The sequence below is a fragment of the Schistocerca americana genome, chromosome 4 (assembly GCF_021461395.2).
Source record: "Schistocerca americana isolate TAMUIC-IGC-003095 chromosome 4, iqSchAmer2.1, whole genome shotgun sequence".
NCBI classification, from domain to species: Eukaryota; Metazoa; Arthropoda; class Insecta; order Orthoptera; family Acrididae; genus Schistocerca; species Schistocerca americana.
Genome location: NC_060122.1, coordinates 222,415,850 through 222,438,539, shown reverse-complemented (window position 1 = coordinate 222,438,539; position 22,690 = coordinate 222,415,850). Strand labels below are relative to the sequence as shown.

Here is a 22,690-nt window from a genome sequence, read left to right as displayed (position 1 = left end):
GGCAGCTGCCTCCTGAAATGAGAGAACGACGTATTGATGCTTGTGAAGAACTTCTTCGGCGCTTTGAACGAGAAGGTGATGATGGCTTCCTTGCAAGAATCGTTACTGGGGACGAAACCTGGGTTCACTTCCACCAACCGGAAACGAAGAGAGCGAGCAAGGAATGGCGCCATTCCTAATCACCAAAATCAAAGAAGTTTCGAACAGAACCATCTGCAGGGGAGGTGATGCTGACTCTCTTTAGGGACAAAAAAGGCGTCATTTTGGAGCATTACATGCCTTGAAGGGACCACTGTCACCAGTACATCATACACAGACCTCCTAAAAAAATCGTCTGCGGCCTCCAGTCAAATCAAAGCGATGTGGATTGCTGTCAGCAACTGTCCTTTTGCTACATGCCAAAGCAAGGCTCCACACTGCCTATACAACAGTTGCAACAATCACAGACCTGCAATTTGAGTGTCTTCCTCATCCACCATATTCACCAGACCTTACCCCAAGTGATTTCCATATGTTTGGACCACTTAAAGACGCAATGTAAGGAAAGAAGTTCCGTTCTGATGAAGAGGTACGCCACGCGGTGCATGAGTGGTTGCGTGGACTACCAAAAGAATTTTTTTCTAAAGGAATTTATGCACTTTGTAAGCGCTGGAAGACTTGCGTTGAGCGTGGGGAAGATCATGTTGGAAAGTGATACAGCTTTGTACCACTTCTGCACAATAAATAATATTTTAAAAAAATTTAAGGTTTTCATTTGACTCACCCTCGTAAAATTTAGTGGGTGCTTCACAGCGTCCACCATTGACTGAAATATAGCGTAAATACCAAGTCAGAGAGTGGGCCGTCCTCTCATAAGAAAACGTTTCCATCTACGTCTACATAAGTACTGCGCAAGCCAACGTATGGTGCGTGGCGGAGGGTACTCTGTACCACTACTGGTCATTTCGTTTCCTGTTCCTCTCGCAAAGATAGCCTCCGTACGAGCCATAATTTCTGTTGTCTTTGTTGTCGTTGCGTGAAATTTGTGTCGGCAGCAGTAGTATCGTTCTGCAGTCAGATTCAATAGCGTTCCCCAAAAAGAACTTCGCCTCCCCTCCATGGATTCCCGTTTGACTTCCCAGAGCATCTTCGTAACACTTGCATGTTGATAGAACCTGCCGGTAACAAATCTGGCAACCCACCTCTGAATTTCTTCGATGTCTTCCTTCAATCCGACGTGAAGTGGATCCCAAACACTGGAGCAGTACTAAAGAATGGATCGCGCTACTGTTGTATACGCGATCTCCTTTACAGATGAGCCACACTTTTCCAAAACTCTCCCAATAAACCGTTTACCTTTCCTACTGCAATCGTTACATGCTCGTTCCATTTCACATCGCTTTGCAGCTTTTCGCCTAGATATTTAACCGACGGAACTGTGTCAAGCAGCACGTTACTAATACTGTATTCCACCATTATGGGATTTTTTTTCCAACTCATCTGCATTTAGAGCTGACTGACATTAATCGCACCAATTGGAAATATTGTCGAAGTCATTTTGTATCCTCCTACAATCAGACTTCAGCATTGTCAACAAACAGCCACAGACTGCTGCTCACCCTGCCCGTCAGATTATTTGTGTACGTAGCGAATTACAGTGGTCATGTCACACTTTCCTTGGGCACTCCTGACGTGACACAAGTGTCTGTTGAGCTCTCGCCGTCGAGTACAGTATTCTGGGTTCTATTACTTAAGAAGTCTTCGAGCCACTCACCTCTCTGGGAGTGTACTCCATAAGTTCGAACTTTCGTTAACAGGCTGCAGTGGTGCACCGTACCAAACGATTTTCAGGAGTTTATAAATCTGAATTCCACGCATATGAAGCGTACAAGCACCACAACTAGTGGCTTCCGTTGCTATTGGAGGATTGGAGGAATGCATATGGTGTGTGTGTGTGTGTGAGAGAGAGAGAGAGAGAGAGAGGGAGAGAGAGAGAGAGAGAGAGAGAGAGAGAGTGAGTGCGCGCGTGTTCAGTGAGCAACACACAGGCTTGTTAGCGGCACATCGCCTGAGTAGCTGGATGTTCAAATGGTGCTGGTAAGAAACCGTCGCTATGGTTTGCCACTTTTCGGTAATTCGTTCCTTCGCCATTCACAACGCCGCATACTTTCACAAGCTGTCTATTAAATTGTCCTCACAATAGATGCCAGCCAGATATACCCGGATTAGAACCTTGCACTAAAGCAGTTTGCAGGACTGATATTAATCACTAGATATCTAGTATATGGATAATAATTAATTCGTGGTTATGCTCACAGACGACGACTAGTGTAGTTTATTTGTTTGGTAGGAAACAGAGTGGTCATTAGTTTGCGAGGCGAATATGGTTGTGGTGATAGTAGCGTAACCCAGGTCAAGATTAGGCGGAAAGATGACAGTTTTGTTTGCTGCGTGTTAATCGAGTTATGTCACCGAATGAGAAATAAGAATTTTACCCATGATCGAAAGGAAATAATCCCATCGTTACGTTATTTTTTTTTTTTTAGGTGGTGCATGATCTGTAAGATATTCATAGGTCCATTCATTTCAGACGAGCGAACGACTGGACAGAATTACTTGCACTTTGTGGAAAATTTGTTTGTTGACCACGTTGGTTCAAATGGCTCTAAGCTCTATGGGACTTAACATCTCAGGTCTTCAGTGCCGCCGGCCGCGGTGGTCTAGCGGTTCTAGGCGCGCAGTCCGGACTCCGCGACTGCTGCAGTCGCAGGTTCGAATCCTGCCTCGGGCATGGATGTGTGTGATGTCCTTAGGTTAGTTAGGTTTAAGTAGTTCTAAGTTCTAGGGGACTGATGACCTAAGATGTTAAGTCCCATAGTGCCCAGAGCCATTTGAACCATTTTGAACCATTTGAACCATTTCTTCAGTCCCCTAGAACTTAGAACTACTTAAACGTAACTAACCTAAAGGACATCACACACACCCATGTCCGAGGCAGGATTTGAACCTGCGACCGTAGCAACAGCGCGGTTCCGGACTGAAGCGTCTAGAACCGCTCGGTCACAGCGGCAGGCTGACCACGTTGAGGACGTGCGTTGCACTGTACTTCCAGCATAACGAAGACCCTCCACATTTTACCAGACGTGTGAGGGAAATCTCAACCACACTTATCCTGATCGCTGGGTTGGTCGTGATAGTCACCAAGCTCGCCAGACCTTATGCCGTTAGTCTTTTGTGGATGGGGTTGGTTCATCTGGTGTGTACAAACGGAAGGTGAACACTCGAGATGAACTGCTTGGTCGCATCACGGACGCTGCTGCCCTCATTAGGGTACCAGTAGAAGCACTCAGACAAGCTGCACAACCGGCTCTCCCAAGAGTGGACAAATGCATTGAAGCTGACGGTGGGATATTGGAATATTTATTGTGGACCGTACAACAGCTGCAACGTGACGCGTTCGATAATGCTTAGAGGTCAGTGTCTAAACAATATTCTTCAATTGATGCTATGTAAAAGGCATGTTGTACTGTTTACTAACTGTTGTACATGTGTGCATGTGTAAACCTGGCAGTGTAGTATAGAATGATACAAAAAATAAACAACAATGTACCGGGTGATCAAGAAGTAAGTATAAATTTGAAAACTTAATAAACCACGAAATAATGTAGATAGAGAGGTAAAAATTGACACACATGCTTGGAATGACATGGGTTTGAAGAGAACAAAAACAAGGTCACAAAATGTCCGACAGATGGCGCTGGACAGCAAAAACGTCAGTGACAGCGCATGACAATCGTATATACAAGGAGCTGTAATGGGAGAGAGAATCAGATGCGCCAGCAGTCGCAGCATGTTGACGTTACCTGAAAAGGCGCTTTTAGTGAAGCTGTATTATCAGAATGGGGAATGTGCTAGTTCAGCGTTACGATGCTATCGCCATAGGAAGGGGATTCGAACGGGTAAAGATCCATTGTCAAATGCAGCTGTGGCGAGAATGATTTCGAAGTTCGAAGCCACGGGTTGTTTAGACGATAGACCCCGTAGTGGCCGACCGAGCAGAAGGCGTAATGCTGCTGAGACACTTCAGGAAGAAATGGAGACTGTAGCGGGTTCGTCTATGCACGGGGAAGTCAGCGCTCGTGCAGTCGCACGTCGCACCGGCATTCCATACACTACTGTTTGGTTGGCACTGAGGCGTACCCTCCGATGCTATCTGTACAAAATCCGTCGGCATCATGAACTGCTACCTGGCGATTTAGTGAAGCGGAGGGCAAGTGCGGTGTGGGCGTTTCAAAAGATGGAGGAAGATGACGATTGGTTGAGTAACGTGTTGTGGACCGACGAAGCTCATTTCACGCCCAGAGGGTCTGTCAACGCCCACAACTGCAGAATTTGGGCTACCGAAAATCCTAGAACTGTCGTGGAAACTCCGTTGCACGACGAGAAAGTCAAGGTATGGGTTGGATTTACCACATCTACCGTTATCGGGGCTTTTTTCTTCGAGGAAATGCGTGAGTCTGGTTTTGTGACTGCTACCGTGACGGGTGAGAGGTACGCCGATATGTTACAGAATCGCGTCATCCCCAGCATGGCTGATCAACACTTGCTGGAACGTACGATGTTTATGCAGGATGGCGTTCCACCCCATATTGCTAGACGCGTGAAAGATCTCTTGCGCGCGTCGTTTGGTGATGATCGTGTGGTCAGCCACCACTTTCGTCATGCTTGGCCTCCCAGGTCCCCAGACCTCAGTCCGTGCGATTATTGGCTTTGGGGTTACCTGAAGTCGCACGTTTATCGTGATCGACCGACCGACATGTCTAGGGATGCTGAAAGACAACATCCGACGCGAATGCCTCACCATAACTCCGGACATGCTTTAAGTGCTGTTCACAACATTATTCCTCGACTACAGCTATTGTTGAGGAATGATGGTGGACATATTGAGTATTTCCTGCAAAGAACATCATCTTTGCTTTGTCTTACTTTGTTATGCTAATTATTGCTATTCTGATCAGATAAAGCGCCATCTGTCGGACGTTTTTTGAACTTTTGTATTTTTTTTTTTTGTTCTAATAAAACCCCATGTCATTCCAAGCATCTGTGTCAATTTGTACCTCTCTATCTACATTATTCCGTGATTTATTCAGTTTTAAAATTTATACTGACTTTTTGATCACCCGGTACATTAAATGTGTTCTGTCTTGGAAGCCGTTCGGAACAGTGCATATATCCATATGAAACTTTTTGCTTCAAATGATCGTTTCTGTCACATCCCTGAAAACTGGCTGTTGCTCCTGGAACACCAAGTATATTTAAAGGCAAGCGAGTGGTTGCTCCCTCTTAGTTACCGCCTGCTTTGCTACTGCTGAGATCGGGTTCTTTTTTGGCCTGGTAGCTGTGTGTGGAGAGTAATGTCGCTCTTTTGGCCTGTGCAGTTTGCGGGCCCGACGACGCGGTGGAGGTCTCGGAGGACGTGTCACAGGCCAAGTACAGCTCGGAGCGGCACATCGTGCCGCACTCGTCCTGGAGCCTGCGGCCGCAGCGACAGGGACTGCAGCTGGCGCATCCGACGCCGTACGTGGTGGTCAAGCACACGGCGGGTGGGCGCTGCTTCGGTCTCTCCGATTGTACACCGGTGCTGCAAGCCATACAGGTGTGTTTGCTTAGTTTCTGCCAGTTCTCAGCTCCCTGCATCAATAATACGACACCGGGTCACACCAGGCCCGCGACTTTTGCCCGCTCCACATTAATAAGCCATACTGCTACACTCGTACACTATGTGATCAAAAGTATCCGGACACTTGGCTGAAAATGGCTTACAAGTTCGCGGCGCTCTCCATCGGTAATGCTGGAATTCAATATGGTGTTGGCCCACACTAATCCTTGATGACAGCTTCCACTCTCGCAGCCAAACATTCAGTCAGGTGCTGGGAGGTTTCTTGAGGAATGGCAGGCCATTCTTCACGGAGTGCTGCACTCAGGAGAGGTATCGATGTCGGTCGGTGAGGTCTGGCACGAAGTCGGCGTTCCAAAGCATCCCAAAAGTCTTCTGTAGGATTCAAGTCAGGACTCTGTGAGGGGCAATCCATTACAGGGATGTTAGTGTCGTGTAACCACTCCGCCACAGGCCGTGCATTATTAACAGGTGCTCGATCGTGTTGGAAGTAGCAATCGCCATCCCCGAATTGCTCTTCAACAGTGAGAAGTAAGAAGGTGCTTAAAACACAAACAAATGTTCAAATGTGTGTGAAATCTTATGGGACTTAACTGCTAAGGTCATCAGTCCCTAAGCTTACACACTACTTAACCTAAATTATCCTAAGGAGAAACACACACACCCATGCCCGAGGGGGGACTCGAACCTCCGCCGGGGCCAGCTGCACAGTCCATGACTGCAGCGCCTTAGACCGCTCGGCTAATCCTACGCGGCAAAAACATCAATGTAGGCCTGTGCTGTGACAGTGCCACGCAAAACATCAAGGGGTGCAAGCTCCATCCATGAGAAACGCGACCACACCGTAACACCACCGCCTCCGAATTTTACTTTTGCCACTACACACTCTGGCAGATGACGTTCACAGGGCATTCGTCATACCCACAATCTGCCATCGGATCGACACACTGTGTGCCGTGATTCCTCACTCCACATAACGTTTTTCCACTGTTCAATCGTCCAACGTTTACGCTCCTTATACCAAGCGAGGCGTTTGGTATTTAGTGGAGTGATGTGTGGCTTATGAGCAGCCGCTAGGAATCCAAGTTTTCTCACCTCCCGCCTAACTGTCATAGTACTTGCAATGGACCCTGATGCAGTTTGGAATTCATGTGTGATGGTTTGGATAGATGTCTGCTTATTACAAATTACGACCCTCTTCAACTGTCGGCGGTCTCTGTCAGTCCACAGACGAGGTCGGCCTGTACACTTTTGTGCTGTACGTGTCCCTTCACGTTTCCACTTTACTATCACATCGTAAACAGTGGACCTAGGGATGTATAGGAGTGTGGAAATCTCGCGTACAGACGTATGACACAAGCTGACCACGTTCGAAGCCCGTGAGTTCCTCGGAGCGCCCCATTCTGCCCTGTTACGATGTCTAATGACTACTGAGGTCGCTGATATGGAGCACCTGGCAGTAGGTGGCAGCACAGTGCACCCAATTTGAAAAACGTATGTTTTTGGGGGTGTCCGGGTACTTTTGATCACATAGTGTATCAGTATTAAACTAATGAGTACTATTACATATTTCTTACAAAACAGAAAAATATAAATTACTATCTCAAGTACCCTGTTTTACACTAGGATGCCGAAAAAGTGTCTGAAGAAAATAAAGTACACTCTAAGACTAAAAACAGAAGAAAGAAAATAGACAAATAAGCGACACTCCACGAGGGAATTGTCCGAAAGAGATGGAAACCTACAGATCTGATGTATATTTCTAGACAAACAAATGATTACAATTTCAGAACAATTGGGTGATGTATTCAAGAGAAAGAACTTCACAAAATGAAACAGGTCAATAACGCGTTGGTCCACCTCTGGCCCTTACGCAAGCAGTTATTCCCCTTGGTATTCATTAATCGAGGTATTGGATACTCTCCTGAAGAATATCGTGCCAAATTCTGTCCAGTTGACGCTTTAGATCGCCAAATTCTCAAGATGGTTTGAGGGCCCTGCCCATAATGCTAAAAAGGTGCTCTAGCCGTGCGCAGGCGGGCGTTACCTTGCTGAAATGTAAGCCCAGGATGGCTTGTAATGAAGGGCAATAAAACAGGTCGTAGAATATCGTCGACGTACTGCTGTGCTGTAGGGATGCCGCTGATGACGACCAAAGGGGTTATGCTATGAAAAGACCATCGCTCCTGGTTGTCCGGCCGTATGATGGGTGACAGTTAAGTTGGTATCCCAACGCTGTCCAAGGCATCTCCAGACACGTCTGGACTAATCTTCGGGACTCCGTTCGATGCGGGACTCATCACTGAAGACAATTATACTCCATTCAATGAGATTCCAGGGCGAATACGTGTCTGGAAACGCTCCGGACAGCGGAGTGGTACCAACCTGTCGCCCACCATCCAGCCCGACAACCAGAAGTGATGGTCTACGTGCCATTTGTTTTCAAAGCAGGACCCCTTTGGTTGTCATCCGCGACACCCTTACAGCACAGCAGTACGTCGACGATATTCTACGTCCCGGCCTGTTGCCCTCCATGGCGAGCCATCCTGGGTTTACATTTCAGCAAGATAATACCCGCCCGCACACGGCAAGAGTTTCTACTGCTTCCCTTCGTGCTTGCCAAACCCGACCTTGGCCAGCACGGTCGCCTGATCGCTCGCCAACCGAGAACGCTTGGAGCATTATGGGTAGGGCCATCCATGCATCTCGGGAATTTGAAGGTCTAAACCGCTAACTGGACAGAATTTGGCCCGATATCTCTCAGGAAGACATCCAACAACTCTATGAATCCATGCCGAGGCAAATAACTGCTTACATAAGGGCCAGAGGTTGACCAACGTAGTATTGGCGTGTTCAGTTTTATGAAGCTCTACTTCTTGAATGAATCATCCAATTTTTCTTAAATTGTAATCATTTGTTCGTCAGTACATGTACATCATATGTACCGATTTCTGTCACATTCGGATAAATCCTTCGTGGTGCATCGCTTTTCTTTTCTCTCTTTGTTTTTGTCTTAGTGGCTCAAATGGCACTGAGCACTATGGGACTTAACTGCTGAAGTCATCAGTCCCCTAGAACTTAGAACTACTTAAACCTAACTAACCTAAGGACATCACACACATCCATGCCCGAGGCAGGATTCGAACTTGCGACCGTAGCGGTCGCGCGGTTCCGGCTGTAGCGCCTAAAGCCGCTCGGCTACTCCGGCCGGCTTGTCTTGGTATATTACAATAACGAGCTTCGATTGCAAGCACTTTTATTCAGGAGATATATTATTTAACTAAAAGTTAAAATTTAAACTTTCAAATAATAGTCTGTTCATCCCACCGTTGCTCAGTTTTGTTTTCAGTGAATAATTCTATATAATTGTTTTTCTTGTCAGTTTTTGAGACATCGCCATAACCGACACTATGCAACCAAACGTACTCTTCTCACGTTATTCACCAAAATGAATCTGTTAGTCAGTCTATAGAACGAGTTATAACAACAATGAAAACTCTCGCACGTATTTATCGTTATCGCAGAGCACTGTTCTGCGTACATACAGGGTCTACAAAATAAAACTGGTCCGAAAAAATATTTTCATTAATAACGACACGGGACTGACCTTTGTTAATGAACATCACAGAAAATGCTGGAAATGACTACCGTTGACGTCAGTCCAGCGCTGTGCTCGATTTATCAGTGAGAGACACACGTAGCATCTTTGCTAGAGGGAAGGCAGCAATGGCGTTTTCGATCTTCTGCAGTAGCTCTTCTAGTGTGTGAAGATTATTTAAGTAAACCTGACCATTCTATCTGCTCCACAGGTAAAACTCACATGGAAAGACATCAAGCGATTGAGGCGGCCAGGAGATTGCACCGCCGCTTCTGTCTTCAACTCACCACACAGCCCCAGCACAAGTTACGAGCTTGTTAAGGTGGTGTGAGGTGTTGCTCCGTACGAAAATATAAATGCAGTTCTTCATGCTTTTTGTCTGTAGCTCGTGGTCTTGCGGTAGCGTTCTCGATTCCCGGCGGGGTCAGGTATTTTTGCTGCCTGGAGATGACTGGGTGTTGTGTCGTCTTCATCATCATCATTCATCCACATTACCATTGGAGGAAGGTAATGACAAACCACCTCCACTAGGACCTCCCCAAATACAGCGGTGCGGGTCTCCCGTATCGTCCACTACACTCCTCGGAGTATGGGACCTCATCATCTTCTGTGAGTTGGTCCACATGTGGATTAAACAATTTATGGACTTACTGGTTAGCATTAACAATTTGGCGAAAGAATCGAGGTACGATGCGGACACTAGACATTGCGCTCCAAATAGCAATCTTGAGATCCGCGTTCTGATGGTGATTTTCCGAAGCCTAATGGCACTTGGTTGTTAGTTCGCACATCCTGGCAGACTGAACCATCCCTCATCTGAAGAAATGAAAATATGAGGATCCAAAAATCCTGATTACACTTCACTGAGAAAACACCAACAAGCGAAAGTTTTTCTGGACGCTTTGACTCGTGCACTACAGTAAATTTCTAAGGATACAGCTGCAGTTCGTTCTTGGCAAAGTTTCATGGTAATGTACATGTGCGTCAGTGAAAAAGACCAATAAAAAGGTGTTAGCATGTGGACGTAATATGCTGTTCCAGTCTCTTCTGTACCTAAGGTCCATCACCGTTCGCTTTGGATCCCTACGTAATTCGGTGCTCTCCGATACACACGATCGAACAGCGGAGGAGTGGTACTGAAGCGTCAACTTTAGGTTACAATATCTCCTGATGTAATTAACATTTTTCAATGCAACAAACGGCACTGATGACGTATTTGTTTATATGTTCAGATGTGCTAACAGAACGAATGGGGTTCCATTTTTAAAAAAACGTACGTTTGTGTTAAAAAACATACTTCCGTGCATTTTTTATGGTTTATATTAACCAATTACACTAGCCCTTCTCCTCACGTTCGGTCTGTGGAATCGATTCGTCAGTATTTGATGTGGTTTACGAAATATATCCAGCGGTAACGTTAGGTGACTCACCCTATATATTTGCAACACAGCGCTTGTCTGCACACTGCACAACTAGTGACGCGGCTGCTGCAGATGCATTTCAGAAATGCTAGGAATATCAGTCGTCATTGCTCAACAGTCTGGCCATCCAGATCAGCTGATCGTAATCATTGTGACTTCTGACTTTGGGTTTATCTGAAAGAAGTTGTGTTCAGTGCTCCAATTACGAACGTAGCTGAAATGAAGGCACGTATTGAGCAACGCATTCTGAGCGTGACCCCCGAGACACTCCGACCTGTTGCGGAAAATGCTGTTTCTCGATTTCAGCTTGTGGGAGAAAGTGTTAGACAGCATATTGAACAGTGTCACAAGTGTAGCCCGCCCCGCCCGGTTGGCCGTGCGGTCTAACGCACGGCTTTCCGGTCAGGAAGGAGCGCCGGTCCCGCGGATTTGTGTCGAGGTCCGGCGTGCCGGCCAGTCTGTGGATGGTTTTTAGGCGGTTTTCCATCTGCCTCGGCAAATGCGGGTTGGTCCCCCTTATTACGCCTCAGTTACGCTATATCGGCGATTACTGCGCAAACAAGTTCTCCACGTACGCGTACTCTACCACGCAAACATAGGGGTTACACACGTCTGGTGTGAGACGTTCCCCGGGGAGGGGGGGGTGTCCACCGGGGACCGAACCGTACAATAACCCTGGGTTCGGTGTGAGGCGGCGGAGGCGTGAAGTGGACTGCGGTAGTCGTCGTGGGGTTGCGGACTACTGCGACTGCGGCGGGGACGGAGCCTCTCCGTCGTTTCTAGGTCCCCAGTTAACACAACATAACTGTAGCCTGCCGAATTAGTGTAGTCATGCACAGTGAACAGTACGTGTGATATAGTGTGCAGCTATAGTAGTCGTCGTATTGTGATTCACCTGTCATTAATAGCCGACCACCCCCCCCCCCCCTTTACGTAAAGATGCCTACAGTGCCATCTATTGGTAAAAAATGTTCGCAATTTTTTTGTTCCGTGACGTTTCAATATGCAGCGAAAATTTGACATCTACAGCGTTTCGATATTGGAGCTTAAATTATGGACACCATGCATGGCGGTGCGTTTGAAACAGCGTGCTGCAATCGAGTTTCGAATTCGAAGAGCTCGTTCACAGATGGAGCACCGTCTCAATCACCAAGACAATGCTGGACCACACAAGAGCACTGAGACATCTACAACGATCTGACGCCTTGGGTTCACTGTCATCGATCATCCTCTATGAAGTCCCGACTCTGCGCTATCCAATTTTGATCTGTTTCCAAAACTTAAGAAACTTTCGACGACGTAACTTTGGTAGTGATAGAGCGGTACAAGCAGAGGTGAGGTTGTAGCTCCGTCAAAAAAGTCAAACATTATACAGTTACGGAATCAACGAACCGGTCTCTCATTGGAAGACATGTGTGTCGTCGCCAGGGTGACTACGTTGAGAAATAAATATGTAGATATGAATAATAAAGATGTAGAATGTTAATAACGTTCTTTTAATTGAAAAGTTCTAGCAGTTTTCACATAAAACATTCGAAGGCATTACTTTTCAACACGCTCTCGTACAATATCACCTGAATCACAATTGGAATCAGTGAACTCATACAATTACCTGCATTTAACCATTTCTAGGGATGTGTAATGATGACATAAGCTCAGTTGTAGGTAAGGAAAGAGGCAGACTTAACTGCAGAATGAAAGCGTTTCATTTTAAACTGTCATTGTACCCGCAAAGAGAAATAATTCTGCATTATATGAACTGAATGAAAGGCAATTTTATCAAAACTAGACTTATTCGTCTTCATGGAGTTACCGCGATCGTTACTTATAAAAATGTGTCCAGATTTAGTCTCCAGGTAGCTTACCTTTATTTCCATATAACTGTTTTATGGCGAACTGCCCATCTTCACATCTATTACAAAAAATATTTTGTAATTAAAATTGGTTCAAATTACAAATGGTTCAGAATTTAAGTTCGAAAAGCTCCTACATTCTTAAGAAATTAGTTATAAGTTTCTGCAACGTACCTTATGTTGTAGTTACAGAGTAACCTGTAGAGTGTGGAACTGAAATTTCATTTTCATAACTAGCCGTAGACTAACTTGCTGCAGCTTTATACTTTTTTTTTAAGTAACGTCATTTGAGCAACACCTCAGCGCTGAAAAGCCTCCTCTATTTGTAGAGACTGGACTGATGTAATTCATAAGAAATGCTTCTAACATGAAACACTGTTGTTGTGTAATTTAATAGCATTAAAATATTTTAAAAGCATTTTGTAAAGCAATCATCAAAATTTCTTTGAGATATTTTTATATGTATTCCAGCCCGCGAAACTTTTGTAGCACTTGAAAGTGCCCCCTATGGACCGATATAACACTGAAAAGATGTTCCTAAATGTAACAAATGAAGCATTAATGACGACATTATTATTATAAAAACTGTAAAAGATACTGTTGACTTGTTTTAAAGCTTTTTCGAACTTTTTAACAATAATAATTCCCTCATCGACGTTACATTGAGGAACCTTTCTATCAATTACATCAGTTCACAAAGGGCACTTTCAAACGCTACAAACTTTGCATCTCTTGCTTCCCTAGAAGAAATATTTTAAAATTTTTTTGATAATTGTTTTATAAAGTTCTTTTAAAAATATTGTAATGCTATTAATTTCCACATCACTGTTTTATGTTATACGTAGGAACTTTTTTTTAAGAACTATATTGCGCCCGCCGGTGTGGACGAGCGGTTCTAGGCGCTTCACTCTGGAACCGTGCGACTGCTACGGTCGCAGGTTCTAATCCCGCCACAGGCATGGATGTGTGTGATGTCCTTAGGTTAGTTATGTTTAAGTAGTTCTAAGCTCTAGGGGACTGATGACCTCAGATGATAAGTCCCATAATGCTCAGAGCCATTTGAACCATTTGAATTATGAAACTTCCTGGCAGATTAAAACTGTGTGCCGGACCGAGACTCGAACTCGGGACCTTTGCCTTTCGCGGGCCAGGTCCCGAGTTGGAGTCTCAGTCCGGCACACAGTTTTAATCTGCCAGGAAGTTTCATATCAGCGCACACTCCGCTGCAGAGTGAAAATCTGATTCTCGAAGCATTTGAATTATATTAGCGCAGCAGATGTTTTGATAATTTGTGTATAAAGTTCATTTAGAATATTTTATTGCTATTAAATTCCACATCAGTGTTTAATGTTATACACAGGAACTTTTCTTACGAATTACATTAGTGCTGTATATGTTGCACCAATGAGGCTTCTTAAAAAAGTATATGAAGCCTCAGTAGACTAGTGTATGGGTAGCTATGACGGTGGACTTTCAATTTCATATTCGCCAGGTTACTCTGCACCTGTATCAGATGATATGTACAACAAATTTCTATTAGAAGTAATGTCTTAAGAACGCTGAAGCTTTCTGAACTTAAATTTTAAACCACTTGTAATATGCACCAATTATAACTACAAAATAATTTTTGAAAAAGATCTGATGATCGGCAGCTTGCGCGAAACCGGTCATATGGAAATAAAGGAAAGCGGTCTGGAGGCTGAATTTGGACGCTTGTTTTTCTTTTCTTTATGAAAGGCTGAAATGTTGATGCATTAAGTAGTTCTGAAAGTGGTGCTGATATTCAAGACAATAAAAGCGGGTTAAAAGCTATGAGCTATCTGGGGAAGTTAACCTTGCATTACTGAGCAACTGTTTCACCAGGTATCGAGTGTAGCTTACCAAATTCCCACCAGACTAACATTAATCATAATCTTTTAATAGTCATCTTATGACAACCGGTGATATATATATATATATATAAATCGGTTTATATTTGGACATTTATTTTAACATTGATCATTGTTCCGTTAAAATTTCAGCATATTAAACTTGATTCGTAACTAAACTGGTGCCTTATTTAGGATTGTGAAACTGCGAGTTTGTAATCTTACGGAACACATCAAATATGGAGCCAAGATTGGGAGACTGCATACAACACTGCATTCATAAAATAACACATGAAGAACGTTGAAACATATGAAAGAGGAAATTAACCACAACCAACCGATTCAATTTTCACCCAAAGAAGTTACGTTCGTAGCGCAATCCTGTCCATCATGAAATTACCACACACTGGTATACTAAATTCATAGTAACTCTCTGTGAAATCTTCCCGAAAAGAATAGCTGAGAGCTACTTTGATGATTACACCACATGCTTCACGTGGTCAACTTGGTTTACACAAAGAGTGTAACTCCACAATAATTTTGATAATTAAAATAAATTACATCGAAACGCAATTTACAAAAGAAAAACCTCGAACTGGTTACTATCGTCTTACTATTAATCTGATGGGTCAAACAATTATATAAGCACGTGGTACTGGTCTCACAAAGTACACCCCACGTGGGTTGAACATAAAGAAAAGTTGCTATATTGAAAAATATTATCAAGACGAGACGTTATAATCTCACGCACATTCGCATTTAAGATTGATGATCTTAGTTAGAGTTACGGTTCATCAACACGTGGTTCCACTTTGCTCACAAAGTAGTGACAAAGCAACTACTGGAAGATATTTTGAACTTCACACTCGAATTACACTGCGGTGCAATTTAAGATGACATAAGATATTTTACATCCAAACCTGAAACAAAGGTGATTAAATTTCCAGTTAGGCTGAACTTAAGAAATCTATTGTCTTACGGACTTAGCAGAGACGCGTTTAGCCGGAGATCTTACCACTTCAGACGCTCGCCGCAGACAGACTGGTGTGGGCCCCTAACGAGGGTGCTTCACAGATACAAACGGAAGTGACCAGAGAGGCAGCTTCCTATACCAACATGACAAGGGACAGACAGGACCATACTAAGAATAGAAACCTCTTTGCTTTTAGAAAGCGTAGCTACCTGTTGCGACGTTGGTCCCACTATTCTCTAGCAGACAGGCTTGTCTGCTACCATCAAGCATGCAAGTAGAAATACATTTGCTCATTCATCCTTTCACACAGAAGGGAAGGAGGATGACAGTATCTTATCATACACAGTATATAAAAGAAAGCGGATGTAGGTTCTTTATGAGACTGTGTGACATGAATTACATATAACCTGTGTTTTAAAGTGTAGTAGTGTGACAGATCGTTCTTGTTTATGTGTAAAAGTAACACGTTCCACTGCTCAGTCTCCTCCCAGATAGAGTCAGACACACCACAGTAAATTTAGAAGTGGAATGTATGCCGCAAATGACAACAGATTTAAGAAATTAACATGAAAGGAATCCAACAGAGACCTTTCAAGGCAGCATACATAGATAGTGGATCCAGAACTGAAACTTGTGTCACTCCATAATTGCGTTTTTCCCCCCAGTCAAGAAGTCTTCCTTGTTCGCAGGAGCTGCACTGGCAGAAGTATCAGCAGCCGGAGATCTCCTACAATTTCTTGATCGACAGCAGCGGCAATATCTACGAGGGCCGGGGCTGGAACGGCACGAACACCAGTAGTAGTTTCGTGCAGAGCTGCAAAGTGGAGGTGGCGCTAATCGGCAACTACGCGGAGCACAACGTGACCAGGCAGATGTCGTCGGCTCTGCGGTGGCTACTGGACGAGGGCGTGAGGACGGGCATGCTGGCGGCCGAGTACCGCCTGCTGGCGCACAACCAGCTCAAGAAAACGCTGAGCCCGGGCCGCTGGGCGCTGATGGAGATCGCCGACTGGCCGCACCGGTGCCGGTGGTACTGCTACCGGGGCGTCCACTGCATCCGTCCAGCCGACGGCGACGACAGCTCCGGCCAGTAGATCTGCTTGTTCAACAATCCAATCTTGTCATCACGAAATATCATTATGTAACACAGTTGACAACAAACATGTAAATAAATGTAAACTTTCCTAGTAAATACGCTCTCTACATTCTTCTTTCTTCTTCTTGTTTCCCTTACGCCATAGTCCCACAGCGATCGCAGGGTCGGCGTGGTGAGAACGGATTTCGCAAGGTAAGTTTTAGGGGTGGCCGGTTGCCCTTCCTGCTGCCACCGCGAACCCCCAGGGATGGAATCAGTGTACCCCAGCTGGCTGCATCTAGTGTAAATCGTGAAATAGTGCGAACGTGTTCCATATGTCTGCGACGCGTGTAACCGAGGCGGAAAGTGGGGACCAGCCAGGTATTCACCTAGCGGGATGTGGAAAACCGCCTAAAAACCACATCCAGGCTGGCCGGTACACGGACTCTCGTCGTTAATCCGCCGGGCGGATTAGATCCGGGGCCGGCACGCCTGTACGAGTCCAGGAAGAAGCGCAGTAGCGCTCTCGGCTACCCTGACAGGTCAAATTCGCTCTCTACATTGTCCTGTTCGAAATCATCATAATCTCTGTAAAGAAAACATAAAACTGTATGTCAACAACAAACAAAAACCAATGTTTGCATTTCAGTTTCTGACTAAGGGCAAAGACAAACTGTTAAGTCGCTCTCCTTTGGTGTGCTGTCAACGGCGTGGAACTGGAACCACGTGGCTATGTGAGCCACCAACACAGACGCAAGTGATGGCAGTGAAGTGGTGTTCGTAAGTCATGGGGCAGCGATATGCACATATACGAGGGTCACTCCAAAAGAAATGCACACTATTTCTTTTAAATCCATCTTTCATTCTACACTACTGGCCATTAAAATTGCTACACCACGAAGATGACGTGCTACAGGCACGAAATTTAACCGACAGGAAGAAGATGCTGTGATATGCAAATGATTAACTTTTCAGAGCATTCACACAAGGCTGGCGCCGGTGGCGACACCTACAATGTGCTGAAATGAGGAAAATTTCCAACCGATATCTCATACACAAACAGCATTTGACCGGCGTTGCCTGGTGAAACGTTGTTGTGATGCCTCATGTAAGGAGGAGAAATGCGTACCATCACGTTTATGACTTTGATAAAGGTCGGATTGTAGTCTATCGCGATTGCGGTTTATCGTATCGCGACATTGCTGCTCGCGTTGGTCGAGATCCAATGACTGATAGCAGAATATGAAATCGGTGGGTTCAGGAGGGTAATACGGAACGCCGTGCTGGATCCCAACGGCCTCGTTTCACTGGCAGTCGAGATGACAGGTATCTTATCCGCATGGCTGTAACGGATTGTGCAGCCACGTCTCGATCTCTGAGACAACAGATGGTGACGTTTGCAAGACAACAACCATCTGCATGAACAGTTGGACGACGTTTGCAGCAGCATAGACTATCAGCTCGGAGACCATGGCTGCGCTTACCCTTGACGCTGCATCACAGACAGGAGCGCCTGCGATGATGTACTCAACGACGAACCTGGGTGCACGAATGGCAAAACGTCATTTTTTCGGGTGAATACAGGTTCTGTTTACAGCATCATGATGGTCGCATCCGTGTTTGGCGACATCGTGGTGCACACACATCGGAGGCGTGTATTCGTCATCGCCATAGTGGCGTATCACCCGGCGTTCATGGTATGGGATGCCATTGTTTACACGTCTCGGTCACCTCTTGTTCGCATTGATGGCCCTTTGGACAGTGGACGTTACATTTCAGATGTGTTACGACCCGTGACTCTACCCCTCTTTTGATCCCTGCGAAACCCTACATTTCAGCAGGATAATGCACGACCGCATGTTGCAGGTCCTGTATGGGCCTTTCTGGATACAAAAAATGTTCGACTGCTGCCCTGGCCAGTACATTCTCCAGATCTCTCACCAATTGAAAACGTCTGGTCAATGGTGGCCGAGCAACTGGCTCGTCACAATACGCCAGTCATTACTCTTGATGAACTGTGGTATCGTGTTGAAGCTGCATGAGCAGCTGTAGCTGTACACGCCATCCAAGCTCTGTTTGACTCAATGCCCAGGCGTATCAGGGCCGTTATTGCAGCCTGAGGTGGTTGTTCTGGGTACTGATTTCCCAGGATCTATGCACCCAAATTTGCTTGAAAATGTAATCACATGTCATTCTAATATAATATATTTGTCCAATGAATACCCGTTTATCATCTGCATTTCTTCTTGGTGCTTATCATCTGCATTTCTTCTTGGTGTAGCAAATTTAATGGCCAATAGTGTACATGTTTGAAAGTTTTACAGTGTTTAGATACGTCCTTTAGGAACAATATCTTCATTTCTCCACATAATTTCCATCCCTCTCAACTGCCTTACGCCATCTTGAAACCAGCGCCTGTATACCCGCACGGTAAAATTCTGGACCAACCCGTTGGAGCCACTGTTTGGCAGCGTGCACAAGGGAGTCATCATTTTGAAACCTTGTTCCACGAACAGAGTCTTTGAGTTTCCCAGAGAGATGATCGTCACGTGCAGCCAGGTCAGGACTGTAAGGCGGGTGTTTCAGTGTTGTCCATCCCAGTTTTGTGATCGCTTCCGTGGTTTTTTGACTGACAATTGGCCGTATATTGTCGTGCAACAGCAAAACATCCTGCTTTTGCCGATGTGGTCGAACACGACTCAGTCGAGCTTGAAGTTCCTTCAGTGTCGTCACATATGCATCAGAATTTATGGTGGTTCCACTTGGTATAATGTCCACAATCAAGAGTCCTTCGGAATCGAAAAACACCATAGCCATAACTTTTTTTCTTGGGTGAATTTGCATGATACCACTCCATTGATTGCCTCTTCGTCTCTGGTGAAAAATGATGGAGCCATGTTACATCACCTGTCACAATTCTTCCAAGAAATTCATCTCCACCATTCTCGTACTGTTCCAAAAGTTCGCTGCATACCGTTTTTCTTGTTTCTTTGTGAGCCGCTGTTAACATCCTGGGAACCCACCTGGCACGAACCTTTTTTAACGCCAACACTTTCAGCATTCTGCAAACACTTTCTTCCCCTATTCCAACGTAGCGTGACAATTCGTTCACTGTGATGCGTCTGTCAGCAGTCAGCAACTCATTAACTCTCAGCACATTGTCTGGAGTCTGTGCAGTACGAGGCCTGCCGCTATGAGGACAATCCTCGATATAGCCGTGATTGCTTTCATCACGTAACCTGCTTGCCCACTAACTGTACTGCAATCGACAGCAGCATCTCCGTACGCCTTTTTCAACCTCTAGTGGATGTTTCCCACTGTCTCGTTTTCACAGCACAGGAATTCTATGACAGCACGTTGCTGCTAACGTACGTCAGGTGTAGCAGCCATCTTGAAGACATGCTGTGACGCCGCCACTCTCGAGAACATGTTGAACTAAGTTTGAAAACAAGCGGGAAGGATGTATCTACACACTGTAAAACTTTCACACATGCAGAATGGAAACTGTATATTTACAAAAATAGTGTGCATTTCTTTTGGAGTGACACTCGTAAAAGGAATTGGGGGGGGGGGGGGGGGATCAGTATTGCGTACACAAGGTAAAAAAGAGCAGTGCACTGGCGAAGCTGTCATTTGTACTTAAGGTGAGTAACGTGAAAAGGTTTCCAACGTGATTACGGCTGCACGACGCGAGTTAACAGACCTCGAACACGGAATGGCAGATGGAGCTAGACCTAGATGCATGGGACATTCCAGTTAGAAAGTCGCAAGCGAATGCAACATCCCGAGATCCACTGTGTCAAGAGTGTGCTGAGAAATGGTCCTCAAGTAGCCGAACGTAATCATTTATAGTCAATGAGTGGTTCAGTTGGACCAGCGGACCCAGTCCATTCCATGTAACCACAGCCTGCACCACAATGGGGCCACTACCAGCTTGCACAGTGCCTTTTTGACGACTGTGGTCCATGGCTTCGATGGGTCTGCTCCACACTCAGACCGTACCATCAGTTATTAGCAACTGAAATTGGTACTCACTCGAGCAGGCCACGGTTTTTTAAGTCGTCTAGGGTTCAACCGATATGGTCACGAGAGAAGGAGAGGCACTGCGAGGCGATGTGTGCTGTGTCGGTCGTCTGTTGCTATAGTCCATTAATGCCAAATTTCGCTGCACTGTCCTAACGGATACATTCGTCGGACGTCCCGCATTGATTTCCGCGGTTATTTCACCCAGTGTTGCTTGTCTGTTAGCACTGACAGCTCTACGCAAACGCCGTTGCTCGAGGTCGTAAAGGGAAAGCCGTCGGCTACTGAATTATCCGTGATGAGAGGTAATGTCTAAAATCTGACAGTTCATAATTTTGTGAAAAAAATGTATATATGGGATACGAGGGGGATATGAAAGCGGATCTTCGCCTTGGCAGTCCAAACACCGTAACCACATTACTCGTACGGCGACGTCGTGGCTACTCAGATTTGGTCGCTGTTGCACAGCTTGAGCTTGGACTGTTCGTCGTTTCGATTTTGCTTCTTTTTTTCACAGTTCAGTACACCTTCTTCCTATTTTCATGCTTGGTCTGTGTTTTTGACGTGCTATCCACTGGGGCATCTTATAACTAAATCTGAGGGGGATGCGATGTGGAGTTTCTCTTGCAAGCTAAGTTTGTTCTAATGAGGGCGTGTTCAAGCAAAAAGAAAAAAAACCCTATTACTTTAATTCGGAATGGGAAACCAATTACATCTCTAACCAGGTGAAGGACAAATGAGCATGTTTACTGTGCTACGCAAGCTTATCAGTTGGAAAGAACGGGAACGTCGAACGTTACTTGAAAACTTCTCACTCAGGAGTTGAAAAAAGGTTCCCACTGGATGCTGCTCTAACGAAAGAAAAGGTAAAGCAGCTAAAACTCAATTTAATGCTCAACACTCAACTTTTTTGTAATCGTTTCACAAAAATAAAGCAGCAACTAAGGCGTCATTCCGAGTTTCAAAAATTACTGCACATTATGAGAAACCGCACGAAGACGGTTTGTATAAGCTGCAGTTTCATTATTTGGTAGTTTCAAAAATAAAACTGACGTAAATTCTGCTATTAGATGTGCACGGCTTTCTGCAAATACAATAATGAGGATGGTTGTGACTATAAGCTCTGACGTTACTTCACGGCTTAAAACACGCTTTGATACGAGTGTAATCCCAAAAGTAAGGTCTCCTCTTTTTTTTAAAAGTACACAGACCTGTTTGTTTCTACGATGGTTTACATCAGTTTACAGCTTGAACATTCAGCTATTTTTCGACATAATCACCATTTTTGTCGATGCATTTTTGTAGACGCTGTGGCAGTTTTTGTATGGCCATGTCATACCAGCTCGCTGCCATGCTGTTCAGAAAGTTATGAACCTCTTCTTTCACCTCATCGTCGGAACTGAATCGTTGGGACCACATTTACGCTGACAGGTACTGTGAGACTCTGAAAATACTCAAACGGGCAATTCAGAACCGGAGAAGAGGAATGTTGAGCAAGGGCGTTCACATTCTCCATGACAACGCTTGCCCACACATCGCTCGGCAAGCCGTTGCTCTCCTGCAACAGTTTCAGTGGAACATAATCACCCATCCACCCTATAGTCCTGACTTGGCGCCCAGTTCCCAAGGTTAAAAGAACATTTGGCCAGAAACCGATTGAGCTCCGACGACGAGGTAAGAGAAGAAGTTCATAACTTGTAAGCGTGTGTGGCGCTTATGCTCAATACACCGCTCCTCCACGGTCCTGATAGTCCAAATGTATGACATGGCATAACTGAAAGGAATGCCATAGACACCCACCTTACGCAAACCAGATCATCCTTTACGGAAACGAAGAGGATAGCAACTAGATGGTGATCGAAAAGCATATTTCACATCACATTTCCGCAAAATACGACCAATATCGTTGGAACTTCTCCCTGCGTAAGGTAGAAAGGACCGTAGACTGTGGTGCCACCTTGGTATTGTCATCACTCACCCGGCGCACGGTTAGTCGATAGCGCAATGCACATCTGATCTTTCACTACAACCATTCTGACAGGAGGTGACTTCAAGATGGGCTAATTCAGCTGACACACTCTCAGAATCCGAGATGAAGCGTGCCCTGTGAACCAAGGTACGAAGTACCCCCTAACTCTTAGCTGGGCTGACATCTATCAGCCTGAAGATGCAAGTCAGTGTGAGGAGGGGAAGGCAGCCACTTTTTCTCACCTCCATCGTGAA

The 22,690-nt window shown here is 45.3% G+C and overlaps 1 protein-coding gene across 2 annotated transcripts in view; it reads left to right on the top strand.

The window, feature by feature from the left end:
• Positions 1-16,577, top strand: part of LOC124613034 (peptidoglycan-recognition protein SC1a/b-like) — a 54,056-nt gene extending 37,479 nt beyond the window's left edge. Inside the window, exons 3-4 of one of the 2 annotated variants that reach the window (XM_047141603.1) lie at positions 5,418-5,635; positions 16,059-16,577. In XM_047141603.1, coding sequence (XP_046997559.1) covers positions 5,418-5,635; positions 16,059-16,463 — 623 coding nt within the window. In that variant the 3' untranslated portion in view covers positions 16,464-16,577. Of the gene's footprint in view, positions 1-5,411; positions 5,636-16,058 lie in introns of both variants that reach the window. The other variant, XM_047141601.1, reaches the window with a different exon arrangement.
• The last annotated feature ends 6,113 nt before the right edge of the window (positions 16,578-22,690 follow it).